General features: G+C 38.1%; 1 protein-coding gene across 4 annotated transcripts in view; it reads left to right on the top strand.

The window, feature by feature from the left end:
• ENOX1 (ecto-NOX disulfide-thiol exchanger 1) overlaps window positions 1-14,660 on the top strand; it is a 341,922-nt gene that overhangs the window by 193,127 nt on the left and 134,135 nt on the right. For 3 of the 4 annotated variants that reach the window (XM_072617157.1, XM_072617156.1, XM_072617158.1), the window contains 2 exons: window positions 2,646-2,752; window positions 6,628-6,745. The exons of the other annotated variant lie outside the window; for it this stretch is intronic. In XM_072617157.1, the coding sequence (XP_072473258.1) occupies window positions 2,646-2,752; window positions 6,628-6,745 (225 nt within the window). The remainder of the gene's footprint in view (window positions 1-2,645; window positions 2,753-6,627; window positions 6,746-14,660) is intronic. 4 annotated transcript variants of the gene reach the window in all.

Raw genomic sequence — 14,660 nt, 5'->3', positions numbered from 1 at the left:
CACTATTCCTTTACAGTGTGTACTTATCCCTCTCTAAATCATAAACATCTGTGGTATTGAAAACTTAGGATTTTTTTAAAATCACATATAATATCTGTCTTCAAAGCAAAGCTGCAAACTCCATGAAACCTGGTCTTGTCTAAACTTTCTGTCTCCTCTAGCACATAACTCTGTATACAGCAGGTGCTAAATAAATGGCTCTTGAATGGAATGGAATTTTAGAGTCAGAGAGTAATTGAGATCATCTGATTTTATTAAATGAGACAAAATGAGGCCGAGATAAAAAGACTTTCCAGAGGTCACATAACTAACTGTCAAGTGACCAAACCGAGACTCAAACCCATGTCTCCTAATTCTAAGCTGGATCTCTTACCACCATACCTTTAGACCAGGTCTGCACAACCTGCAGCCTGTGGACTGCTTGTGAAATGCCTAAGGATTTTTGGTGATCCATGAAAAATGTAGAGGATATTTTCTGCCCAGAATCCTTTAGCAGGTCGGCTTTAGACTGAGCTCCATGAAGGCATGAATTTTTTTTATTTTTTATCTGGTAATGTTCTTGTCATTTACCTTTCTTTGTATCTCCAGTACATAGCTTAGTGCCTGGCACATAGTAGAAGTTAATTGACTGACTGACTCACATCCCAAATACTGTGTTCCTTAGCAGCTGTAAAATATATGTTCAATGTGGCCAAAATACACCACCCAGGAACGGGAGAACCCAAGATGAACATGAGCCAGGATAGAATCAAAACTATATATTAGTCACTAGTTCTGCCTTCACACCTATCTGTAGAATTCTGTGTTTCCTTCTAGGTAAGAACAGCTTTCATTGGTCACAGCAGACTGTCCTTGAGGCAGTCTGCCATGAATGCCCTGGCATCTGTGTAGAGAGAGGGAGCAAGACAAAAGAGGGGCCACGTCTAGCATCACAGGGGGCCCTGAGGGAAACATGGATCTGAATTGATGAGAAATTGTTCCATTAAAATTGAGTTAAGTTAATGCATTATTTGACATTATGATAAGGTTTGATAAATAAGAAGACTGGGTTTTGAGATTAGAGGCAAAAAAACCCATAGTAAATATAAAAGCTTCTATGAGAAAAACCCCAGTATTCTGAAATAATATTTGAATGAAAGAACAAGTTAAAAACTGTGTCGTATGAATGAAGACATCTTTTCCCTCATTTTCCATCCCATTCTACCTAATATTTATTTGAACATTTTTATATGCTCTGTCTCTCTGTCTCCGTCTCTCTCTGTCTCTGTCTTTCTCTCTCTCTTTTAAATTTGTGGAATTTTGCTGTGGTCATTATTTCTTTTGGTCCCTCTTTTGGGGATTATTGTATCATTGTAGACATTCTTGGCACATGACATTTTGCCAGAATGTCAGAAATCTTGTTAACATCTTGTCCTTTTACAGATGTATTCTTTTACTTATTTTTCTGAATAGAGCCTTTGAAATTACCTAATAAAGATTTACAGCAGGTTTTAGCTTCAACAGGAAGATAATAAGCTATGTCTTCACAATTAATCATTGAAAAGTTCAGATGTGCACCTCGATTCAGGGACCACATGAATCCCTTTAATTTTTAATTCTAACAGTTCATTCTGTGTCCCTTTAATTCTTAAAAAAAATCTTTAATTTCCCTTTCCTGTTAAAACCAATGGTTTTTAAAACATACGTTTGGCTTACATTTGGCTGGGCGTAATCCCTAGCACATAATACTAATGGCTCAGTCTTTTCTCTGGGTAGTGTAGTTAACGGATACTACTCGATATTTATCTTTTCAATTGCACCGTGCCTGGAAGCCACACAGGTGCTAAATGAAGTCAGGGAGACAAAGTTAGAACTTAAAGTGGTTTGGGAGCCAGAGGGAGGGGAGCTTTATGAAAGTGATAATAGAATAATAGCCAATGGTATGTAGCCCTGATGAACTATGGAGGGCTCAGAAGGTATGTAAATGAAATCTGCATGCCAATGCAATGAGTTGGGTGAGCCAGCTGGGAAAGCTTGGCTTTTTCTTGCCTTGAAGAAGAGGTATTGACTCTAATTTTTTCAATAGGATCTTTGGGTTGGGTGCATTTGGGAGCACCACAATGGGACATCAGTGGGGAACTCGAGAGTAAAAATGGAAATTGTGAATGAGAGAAGAGGTGCTTAAAAATGAATTGGCTGAATTAAATCCACCTCAGCTATGGTCCTTTCAGAACTGTCATTGGCACACTGAGGTCATAGCATGTAGGAAGTCAGAGATGTCTGCCTTCTCATTCAGCAGCTCCTCTCCCTTTCTCTACCTCCAGCTCCCAGCCTAGACATTATAAATCTCGATGTGAGGACAGATGGATGGATAGATGAGGCATTCATATCTTAAAATGTTAGCCAAAGGTACTTAGGACAGCTGCCCATGAAGTGTTTAGGCCACATTAAAAACTGATGTGAACTAAAGTTATGGAGACAGACTTGAAGGGAGACATCCCCAACCTTGATAAAATGTAAGTACAAAAGGCACGTGATTGGATGACTATCGATGATGTCGTCTCAATAATGACACCATCCATAGACTCCTTGTGTCTTTGCTTTGCCTCACTATAGTGATCACAACATAAATTACTTGTCTTGTTTGACTTCCTTGTTCACCAAAGTTGAGCAGATTGTGGCCGTATTCAACGCTTCTGCCAGACAGAAAGCTTGGGACCATTTCTCGAAAGCTCAGCGCAAGAACATAGACATTTGGCGAAAGCATTCTGAGGTTGGTGATTTTATTATTTTGTTTTAACCACCATCACACAGCTGGATTGGCCCAGAATAGTGTGGCTGCAGCTACCCCTTGCTAGTTACAGCCGGCAAGGCAAATCCACCCATCATTGTGCAATCTCATTATCTGCTCCAAAGCCAGCAAAGATTTGTTCCATATCCAGAAAAGCGGCTGAATTAACACTTGGAGAACAGAGTGATTTTCTTCTATGAAAGAGAAATATTATTATAGTTTTCAACCTTTCTGCTAGTAATTAGTTTGGAAATCAAGCAAGAACCTCTGTTCACCAAAGTATTTTAAATTAAGATATAAGTTTTCATATTTGCACCTTGTTTGTGTGTGGAGATTTTTGTTTGTTTTTTGGTCATTTTAAGTGCTGTCTCTAGTGATGGAGGTTTGTGATTTTGTCAGAGTACAAAGATGACAAGTATTTCTTTCCATCTGTGTCTCCTTTATTTATTAGTCACTTCTATTAAACACAAGTCTCTCTGGGAGAAATCCAAAGGGACTGATCAGGCTAAAAGAATGGCTCCCTCGCTCGTCCCCTGACATTTTAAACATGAGGGGAAAGATACTAAAACTCTGAGATGCCACCTCTATCACCTGGGAAGCACTGCTGTGTGTTTCTAGTCATTGGTCTTCCAGTTTCCATGTTTAATTCAGCCATGTAGTAGTGTACGCTATGAACCTGTACTTTAAAAAAAAAAGTAAGTACACTGTTTATCTTTGTTTCTTTCTTTTATCTTAACAAGAAAAAATTTCATCCAGATGCTTCTCCATTCCTAGCACAGCATGTTAATATTACGGTTCTCAAAATGATTTTTCCCCGTTTCAAAATCAAAACTTTAGAAGGTAAGGTATACTTATTTAATGATTTTGGAGCACAATTTTTTAAAGTGTAGTTTGAGAAACAACAGAGTGCTATGATATAAATTATTTGGGTAGCATTTTAAGTGCCCATTAACTAATGCTAAATTACAGTTGAATACCAATGGCACTAGATGTAACATCCACATGAATACCAAATGAATTCTTTATTATCACTGTTATTATGGGGAATACCAAATGACTTCACTATAATGGGACACTTAAAATGCTACTACAATTTATTGTTAAGGACTTCTTTTTTTTAACTTCACACATACTTTAGAAGGTGATGACTGATAAAATTATGTTCCTCTGGATTGCATTATGGGGAAAATGAAGATGGGGTTTCTTCTTTGATCTTCCAGAAACTAGAGAAGTATAAGAGATACTCTTGAATAGACATCTTGAATTCAAATCTCAAATACTGCTTTACAGGAGGGGTCAAGTAGCCATGTGCAGTGAAATAAACAGATGCAAGGATTATGAAAGACTAAGTGGGAATCCATAAAAATATTTCTTGGACTTGAAAGTAGCTAGATCATTTCCCTTACTCTAAAAACAAAACTTTTATAATGGAAGAGAAAAGCAAGGAGGTGCTGAATGATACCCTTTTTCAACTCCTGTCACTAGCTTGAGAACGTCGGCCAGAAACAGATGTTTTCTTATATCTTTTTTTTCTTGATTGTTCCCTGTGTGCTGATTTGTTCAAATGCACTTTTCCCTCCTTTCCGCCCCATTATACCCTCTCCAAATCTCAACCCCCAACAAAATCCTGATGGCTCCAGAGGAGAGGACACTCTGGGTGTCTTAGGAAGATGGCTGAGTTTTCCACCTCTGTAAGAGGGGTAGAAAAATATATATTCCCCGCCTACTGAATGCTCTTCAGTTGTGGATCATGCCAGTGTCCCATCTTTTCTTTTTTTACAGTTTTCAATTTATTTATTTTTACATTCACTTCCATAAGTTTTAAATTTTTTCTCCCTCCCTCCCCAAGACGACATGCAATCTGATATGGGCTCTACACATACATTCTTATTAAACACATTTTCGTATTAGTCATGTTGCATAAAAGAATTAAAACGAATGGGAGAAACCATGAAAAAGCAATGTCCCATCTTTTAAAGGGCCCTCGTAATATCCCAACCCTTCCCACCTACTCCCATTTGCTCTCCGTTATGAAACAGAATTAGAAATTACCTTTGATTTTTTTTCCCTGTGTGCCATTTAATTGATTAAATACCAGTTTGCAACTTACATTGTGGATAATTTCTCAGTTGCATACAAGCTTGATAATTGGCTTGATTTTTCAGCCTCCCCATGTACAGCATCTGTTAATTATCTGCAACACCTTTACAGACTTATTGGAATTTACTAGTGATTTACTGCTGAACCCAGAGGCACCCTGTGGAAACACCCTCAGGTTTTTTGTGTTTTTTTTTTTTTCATTTCTTCCTCCCTCTCCACCTCCCAGAGCAACAGCTACTGTATGACTCTTTATCATTAATTGTGGGGAATAAACAACTGGCCCTTTCTGCCCTATTTATTCTTTCTACCTGACTTTTCCTTGTTTCAAATATTTTTAAGCCACCTCTTTGGGAATTGGGCCCTTTGTCAATAGAAAAATTAGCTGTCTACCACTTATAAAGCACCAGCCTAATCATGGTGTAACATCCCTTGTTCAACACCTGGCAGCAGAATTTAGGGCAGAATAGGCCTTTCTTTCTCTGTCTCCTTGAATGATGCACGTCAGAAGGAAGTAATTTCAAAAAGGAAGGATTCAGAGAAACATGGGAAGACTTAAAGAAAGTAAGGGAGGGAGAGGAACAGTATACAACACGGTACTCAAATATCATGGTGTCTGATCATGCCATGTGATCAGAATGAGGTAATAGACCCCCTCTCCTCTGACAACAATCAATAAAGTGTTTTTAGGGATGGACTTTGAAGGAAGGTTTGTTTGGGTATTTGTTCAGAGATGTCTGTTGTGTCAAAACAAAGAGTATGAATACTTTTTAAAATTTAATGATGGAGGGAGAAGGAGAAAGGGGAAGAGAGAGATAGAGCTAGATGTGTTAAGAGTTGAAGTTGCAAGTTAACATACCAAAAAAAACCCATATGCTAAAATTATGGGGGAGTAAAAAGGAGACCCTCCTGGCTCTCTTTGAAAGAAGACAAAGAATGGGGCTTTATGCAGGCCCTGAATGGATATTCAAACTTATAGGGTCTTGCCTTTCTGAATGTGCCCTTCCTCTTCCCTCAGACACTGGATATTTCAAGAGGATACACTTAGCTCTAAGCAGTTCCCAAATTAACGTATTCCCAAAATTTTAAGTACCCTTTTATGGGTCCAGGAAAGAGACAAGAAAATGAGAGAACATTAGAGTTACCTGAAGCTTATTTTTTTAAAAATGAGCCATGGGTTCTGTGTTTTTAATCAGCTATAGGAAAGTTTAGTTTCACAAGGTTGTTATTATTATTAAAAACCATATTCACTCCTTAAAACTCATTAAAAGCATACTGAAAGTAGTGGCTTCTTAATGACTCCTGACAATATTTTGTGAACTATAAAAACTTGTGAAATTTATATGAACCTTTTTATTTATATGTAAATTGGGCAGAATACATATAGAAAGATAGTACAGGGAGTGAATTTAAGAGAAAAAATAACATCTTGCTTTAAAATAGTATTTCTGTTTAACACCCATTAATACATTGTTCTGAAAAGTCAGCAGTGATAATCAGTAAAGGAAGACATATATGTCCTCTTTTTCTCTATTTCATATCTAAAATTTAACATCACAATGGTCCCAGTGAAGGAAAGCTCCATAGAGGTTGCTTCTAGAAGAGAAGATGTAGAAGGAGGCAGGAGGAGGTGATTTCTTTTTCCATATTGACATAGATTTGTTACTTTAAGATAACCAAGGTACAGCAAAAGGGCTGTTGAGAGAATGGGTGTTGTCTTATTTTCTTTCATTGTAAAAAGCTTGTTCTTTTGTTTCTAGGAGCTCCGGAATGCTCACAGTGAACAACTCATGGGGATTCGGCGTGAGGAGGAGATGGAAATGTCCGATGATGAGAGTTCTGACACCCCTAATAAAAAAATGAGAGTAGATGAATCAGGTAATGCTGACAACACTGCCATGTGAGATGGCAGAAGGAGCGTTCTGAATCTTAGGTGGATGAGAAGGAGAAGAAAGTGGTCATAGAACACCAGGGAAGGGAAGAGCTTTTATTGGAAGTATACTTATATTTTATCTGTCAGTGGCCTTGTCTTTTGTCTGCTGAACTTGAAGATCTTTAGAAAAAGCATATTGATGTGAAAGTTCCATTTATTCTCTCTCTCTCTCTCTCTCTCTCTCTCTCTCTCTCTCTCTCTCTCTCTCTCTGTCTGTCTCTCTCTCTCTGTCTGTCTCTCTCTCTGTCTCTGTCTGTCTCTCTCTCTGTCTCTGTCTCTGTCTCTCCCCTCCCTCCTCTCCTCTCTCTCTCCCTTTCTTTACATTCTTCCCTCTCTATTTCTCTCCCCCCATATCTGGAACCATGATAGTTTTTTTTTCCAGTATTATTATCTAGGGAATGACAGCTACAGCTTTCACAGAAAGATATGTGAATTTTATTCTCACTTAAGGAATTTTCCCATTATGGCAAATTTTTTTTAACCACTAAAGAAGTATTTAAGCCTCTGTTCTAACTCCCCTGAAATTCAGACTATTGCCTACAGAATTAAGATTATCAAGATGCTGTAATAATTGTATATTATATAATAATAAATTATTAGGTCAAACAAAAAGCTCTAGATTCGGAGTTAAAGGACCTGCATTCAAATCTCAGCTGAGCTACTTACTACCTATGTGACCCTTGGCAAGAAGCATCCTACCTGTAAGCCTCAGTTTCCCCATTTGTAAAATGAAGAGGTTAGACTGAATGATCTCTAACATTACCTCCAGGTCTAATCTATAATCATATTATCCTGTTCCATGTATACATGTAATCTGTAGTCAAAGGGTTAGCTTTCTGTATATCAAGCTGGATGATTAGGTCCATTTCTTGTGCTTAATAGAATGAAGGAGCTTATATAGAGACTTGATTGGGTCAGAAATTTAAGATACATGTTTGCCTAATATAAGATGCTGGCTTGAAAACCTCCCTGGTGTTCTTTTCCCAGATGGGAATTTGAAATCAGACACAATTAGAGAGCTGCTTACTAAAACAGAAAGGGAGCTCTTTAGGAAGGTGGCTGGCTAGAGAAGGAATGGGATGCCATGCAATTACAGAAAATAAAGATGGGGGGATGGAAATCTGTTTGACCTCACTATTTTCCATATAACACAGTGCAAACCTGCCTTGAATTCTGTAACTAAAACATAACAAGGGAGCTAGGAAGAGAAAGACAGTGATATATGACTAAAAATGGGTCGTGAGTCGCCATAAACAAAAGGATTCCAGGAAGAGGGTCAGCCTGGTTAATAGCTTGCCCTATAAAGCATCCAGGTTCACCAGGGCCACAGTAAAGAACACCAGGGCCCCGGATATTGATCACAAGTAAAGCTTCTGGTACATACATCCAGGAGGAATTTTAATTTCTTCTGAGAATTCCCTTTCATCTTTAAATTGAATTCGTTAAGTACTTTCATGCACTTAGTCTTAGGTGTAGACATCATAGAAGTACTTTCTGGTGCCATGTTCTCTCTATCTGGTAATTTTTTTTTCCTTTACGTATCGATGTTTCCCTCTTATTTTTGGATTTGGCATTAGACTTTTTAGGGATGGTCATCTTTTGGTTTATTATGTGTTTTAGATTGTTTCTTCCCTAAGAAAACAATCACTATCTTCATGGCTCTTGTTAACTGTTAGATACCATATTTTAAAAGTCTAGATTCAGGAGAGAAAAAAATCTAGATTCAGGTGAAAGAACATTTTTTTTGGAGACAGAGGACCTTAGTTTGAGAATGAGTTCTTTTGTAATATTTATTACCTCACACATCTGCGTCACACTTCGGCTGGGAGATCGTTAGCAAAAAACCTCATCTCTCCGGACAGTGCTTTCTTTACCTAACTCTCCTAGTCAGTTTCATTGACTTAGCTCTCTGTCTAATCCAAGCAAGGGTTTTGGGTTGGAAGACTTAAAAAGCCTCTTCTAGCTTTGAATACCTTGATTGATCCCAGTTCTGTAACAGCTACTTCAAGAAAGTAAGGCAAATTCTTCTTCCCCTAACGAAGGTTGTATTAATGTGCTTATATACATGAAACAAGGTAAAATAAAGCTACAATTCTTAACCTAACTCTTTGTAGGGTAGACCTAGAAGGAATTGAGTACAGGAGAAGTTCTCATTTAAACATGTAAGTTTATTTATTTTTTTTTTTTTGGTGACATTTTTCTTAAGCAGCATGTCAATTTTCCAGGTAAGAAATGTGTCTAATTTTGCAGCCTGCCTAGAACATGACCAGAATAGCAACAGCTCAGAGCAGCTTAGTCCCCGCTTCTGGAAAATATCACTGAGCAAGGTATTGGTGCCCAACAGATGTTACTTAGTAATCCAGATCCAGACCCATTTTGTTTATTCAAGGCAAAGTAGATCCTCTAGAGGCCTTATCTTTTAATCCAATCCACTCAATTCTTCTTGTCTCAAAGTATCTCAGAAGCATACACACAGATGCAAAGGACATTTTGATAGTAACCAGGGACTTTCTCCATAAATCTGAAAAGCCAAGCTGGGCTCCTTTTCTATTCTCAATTCATCTGCAAGAACATGAAGGAGAATATAGATTTGGGGATGTTCTGTATGGATCCAATTCTTCTATCAACAAGTACTTACCATGGTCCATTGAAAAGGTTATCATCTGATATGTATTTCTTATATACCAAGAGTTGGAATTAGACTGGGAAAGTCAGTATAGTAGTTTAAAAGGAAAAACAAAACAGGCCCATGATTAATTGGAATAGACCCACATACTGATCTACCTACTCATGAAATGGCATATTTGGAATTGTCACAAGCTCTCTGTACCTCAGTTTACCCATTTCTAAAAGTGGGATATCAAAATATCTCCCCTATCCTTACTTCATCACAATATTGGGGGAAACCAGGTAGAAAACATACATGAAGACTTTGCTGTCTAAATGACCAACATAAGACACTATGCCTGAGGAGCCTGGATTCAAAATCTACCTGAAATTTTTAAAGAATTTGATTTCTGGAATCCTGAGCTCAGGGATCTTTCAATAGCTCAAAGTCCCCACTTTCCCTAGTTCTTTTCTTATACTGCAGCTCAGTCTCAGCCTAAAGTCTGCTGTCATTCCCTGTTTCTTACTCATACCTTGCCCAACAACTCTGGACAGAAGGCTTCTGGGCCTGAAGCTGCTTTGTCATTTTTAGCTTTATGTGCTCTGGGGCACAGGCTGACATGAATTCCCGCCTGCTCTTTTGACCAAGTAGCAGACAAATACTTGATCACTAGAGTGTGCAGTGAGGGAGTAAAGGCTTATTGCCTAAGGGGTACACATCTCCTGGTGGTAGCTCGTTAGGCTATCTATCACTCATTTTTCGATACAGGATTTACATCTGTCACTCATAAACTAGCTGCCATCTCCGAGGCTGTTGCTGTCTTTTACTAATGTTAGAAAATACTAAATCCCCAAATCCATGTGAAACTGTATGCCTATGAAAGAATCCCCAGCCCATCACTTTCGGTTGCCTCTTACCCCTGGAGACTCAGCCTTGGAGTCTGTCAGGTATTAGTAGATCTATTCTTAGAGAGCCAAGAGGGATATTGTTTGGTAGTCAGTCCAAGGAGATGAGTGAGTGTGTCATACCATAGAAAGATGCTATTTTTGATTCCATAGTCTGTGACTGGAAGGTGTTTTGTTTATTAATCTCTCTCAGCTTAGTCACAAACTTTTATTAAAGCTTGGGTCTAGTCTGCATGTTTTTCTGTTTTTGACTATTAAAGAAAGGTATGACGATTGTTTTTTTTTTAATTTCTGAATAATGCCCTTCCTCCATTTTGGATGAAATCAGGAGCCCCAACTTATCACATTTGAATATATATTTTTAGTTTTGTATTTTTTGTCCTCATCTCTGATTTCATTGAGATAAAAGAGCTCCTTGAGAGCAAGGACTGTCTTTTGCCTTTGTGTGTGTGTGTGTGTGTGTGTATGTGTGTGTGTGTGTGTGTGTCCCTAGTACTTAGCACAGTGCCTGGCACATAGTAGGCAATTAATAAATAGTTTTGATTGATAGAAAGCTGCTTGGAGTACTGAGAGGTTATGTGACTTGCCCAGAGTCATGTAACTAATGCCTTTCAGAACTCGGATTTGAATCCAGAGCTAACTGACTGTGGGTTCTGCTCTTTATCCCCTATACCACTAGAGGTGCCTCTTAGAGGCACATGGTACTTACTTATAAATTGAGGATTTCACAAAATCACTCAAAATCACAATATCAGTTGCACTTTACATTTGAATTGCACTTTTGATATGTTCTGATACAATTATAATTCTTTAACTACCCTAACTGACCTAAGAGGGGGAAAGAGAGAGAGGGAGAGAAAAGAAATGTGTTCATCATACCATTTGGAACTTGACAGGAAAATGGAAGCAACTGAAGTAAAACTGAACTGATAAAAAAAAAAGTTGGAAACCAGCTTGGTTAATAAATTTAAAACTCTAAGTGTAGCTATTGAAGCATCCATTCAAGAAGATACTATCCTGATCAGAGGCATGAGAAGGAGAGAGGAACTTTTACAAAATTGAAATTTATAGATGCTTGATCTTCCTTCTGCTAGAAACAAGTTAAAGCCCAGAAGTCAGGGTCTTAAAGATCCATTCTTGAATTAAAACTGCATCCTGCTTTTCATAAGGCATTGTATGTAATAGAATACAGTTTACACACACACACACACACACACACACACACACACACACACACACACACTTTCCTGATACCTACAGATGTGCCAGTGACTCACCTAATCCTTAAAAAACAAACAAAACCCCTTCACTTAACCCTTAACCCATAATACTCTATCTCTCTTCCCTTTCACATGTAGGTCCAAGAAAAAGTTATTTTCACTCCCTGTCTCTCCTTTTCACCCCTATTTGTTTTCTCAACCTGTTCTTGTTCACTTGTTCACTTAACGGAAACTACTCTCTCCACATTTCCCAGTGATCTCAGTTGCTAAATCTGTTTCCCTTTTCTGTCTTCCTCTGCCTTGACTTCCCTTAAAGCCTTCAATACTGTTGTCCATCCTCGCTCCTGATTGAGTCTGTCCTCCCAAGGTTTTGGAGGCAGTTCTGTCTTCCTACCTGTCTCGTTGATCCTTGAAATCTCCTTTGCTGGGTGGTTAATGTTATATCCCACATTCTAATCAAGACTCCTTGAGGCTTTGTCTTAGGTCATTTTCTCTCTCTTCTCTATCTCTCTTTCTGTCTCTCCGTATATATATATATATATATATATATATATATATATATATATATATATATATATATATATATATATATATATATATATATATATATATATATATATATATATATATACACACATAGAGAGAGAGAGATGCACATATATTCAGACACACACATAACCTTTCTCTGTTTTATTTAAGTTACTTTATTTATTTTTAGTTTCCAATATTCACTCCCCTTCCCCCTCCCCAAGAGGGCACACAGTCTGATACAGGCCATACGTATACATTCCTGTTAAACATATTTTCACATTAGTCGTGTTGTATGGAAGAATTTGAATGATTGGGAGGAACCATGAGAAAGAAAAAGCAAAGAAAAGAGAAAATAGTTTGCTTCACTCTATATTCAGACTCTGTAGTTCTTTCTCTGGAATTGGATGGCATTTTCTATCATGAGTCTTTGGAAATGTTTTAGGACCTTGCATTGCTGAGAAGGTCTGTCTATCAAAGTCAGTCCTCTCATATTGTGGCTGTTACTATGTACAGTGTTCTCCTAGTTCTGCTCCTTTCACTCAGCATCAGATCATATAAGTCTTTCCAGGTTTTAATGAAGTCTGCCTTTTCAGCATTTCTTATAGCACAGTAGGATTCCATTACATTCATATACCATAACTTGTTCAGTCATTCCCCAATTGATAGTCATCTCCTCAATTTCCGATTCTTGGTCACCACAAAAAGAGCTGCTATAAATATTTTTGTACATGTGGGACCCTTTCCCATTTTTATAATCTCTTGGGGATACAGTCCTAGAAGCAATATTGCTGAGTCAAAGGGTATGCACATTTTTGTAGCCTTTTGAGCATAATTCCAAATTTCTCTCCAGAATGGTTGGATCAATTCACAACTCCGCTAACAATGAACTGGTGTTCCAGTGTTCCAACTACGCATACTCTTTCTTAGTGACCTCATTATCTCTCAGCGACACACAGATAACTTCCAGCTCTTACATATCTTCTGAGCTCCAGTCTTACATCACCAAGTACCTATTGTACATTTCCAACTGGATGTCAACATGTACAAAATAAATTTCACATTTTCCCAATAAAACCCATCCCGATTCTGAAATTCCATATGTTTGACCACTATTCTTCCCAGGTTTACAACCTCAGAGTAATCCTTTACTCCTCACTTTCCTTTACCCTCCTTGTCCAATCAGTCACCATGTTTTATTGATTTTACCACCGCAATCTCACTTAGATGAATCAACTTTTGTCTAGCACCATAACTACCATTATTCAGACCCTCATCCTCTCTAAGCCTGGATTTTTCCAGCAGGCTTCTAATATTGGTGCTGTCCTTTAGTCGTTTCAGTCTTGACCAGCTTTTCATGATACCATTTGGGGTTTTCTTGGCAAAGATACTGAAGTGGTTTTCCATTTCCTTCTTCGAGCTTTCTAATAGTTCTCTTTGACTCAAGTCTGTCCCCTCTACAATCCATTTTTCTACACAGTTGTCAGGTTGGTATTTCTAAAACAGTCCTGACCAAGCCATTCTTAAGAAGCTCCAATGATTTCCTTTTGCCTCTAGGATATAATACAAACTCCTCATTTTGATATGTAAAGTCTTTCACAGTCTGTTGCTAGCATATATTCTGGTTTTACTGAACCTTACTGTCCCTTACACACTCAGAATTTCAGCCAAATTGGCCTTGTTGTTGTTTGCATACATCATCTACTCCCCCTGTTCTCTTTTTGGCACTACCATTATTCTAGTTCAGGCACGTATCACTTCATCATCTCATCGCCTCATGTAATAATCTGCTAGTTGGTCTTCCTACCTCAGGTCTCTCCCCATTCTAGTCTATCCTCCACTCAGGTGACAAATTAATCCTCCTAAAGCATAGATCTGACCGTGTCAACCCACCCTCCTTGCACAATAAATTCTGACTCCCTATCTCCTCCAGGATCAAATACAATGTTTTGGCATTCATAACCCTTCACAACCTGGCATCCTCCTACCATTCCAGTCCCTGACACATACTCTGAAATCCGGTGACATTTGTTTCTTTGCTATTTCTCTCACAAGACACTCCATCTCCAGACTCCAGACATTTTCTCTGGCAGTCCTCTATGCCTGAAATGCTTATCCCTCCTCTTCTTAACCTCCTGACTTCTCTGCATTTCTCTAAGTCCCAGCTAAAATCCATCTTCTATGAGAAGCTTTTCATGATTCTCCTTAATGTAGAGACCTTCCTTTTATTATCTCTTATTTAGCCTTTATATATCTAGTTTGTACATAGTTGTTTTCATGTTGTCTCTATTCCAGTATGAGCTCCCAGGGACTGTCTTTTTCTCTTTCCTTGTATGACCCATGCCTGACATGATGCCTGATATACAAGCAGGCACTTAATAAATGCTTACTGATTGACCACAAACACAAAATTCCTTCTATCTCCATGCCTTTGCATAGGCTGTTCCCATGTAGAGTGTTTTCCTAGCTCACCACTCCCTCTTTAGATATGTTAACTAAAGGATCAACTCCTACATGTAGCTTGTCTGATGCCCCCAGAATACTTTCCATTTATTTTATATTTAGCTATCTGGGTACCTTTTAGTTTTTAATAGAATAG

The sequence above is a fragment of the Notamacropus eugenii genome, chromosome 6 (assembly GCF_028372415.1).
Source record: "Notamacropus eugenii isolate mMacEug1 chromosome 6, mMacEug1.pri_v2, whole genome shotgun sequence".
Taxonomy (NCBI): Eukaryota; Metazoa; Chordata; class Mammalia; order Diprotodontia; family Macropodidae; genus Notamacropus; species Notamacropus eugenii.
Note: the sequence above shows the minus strand (reverse complement) of the source record. Positions and strands in the feature narration are given on the sequence as shown.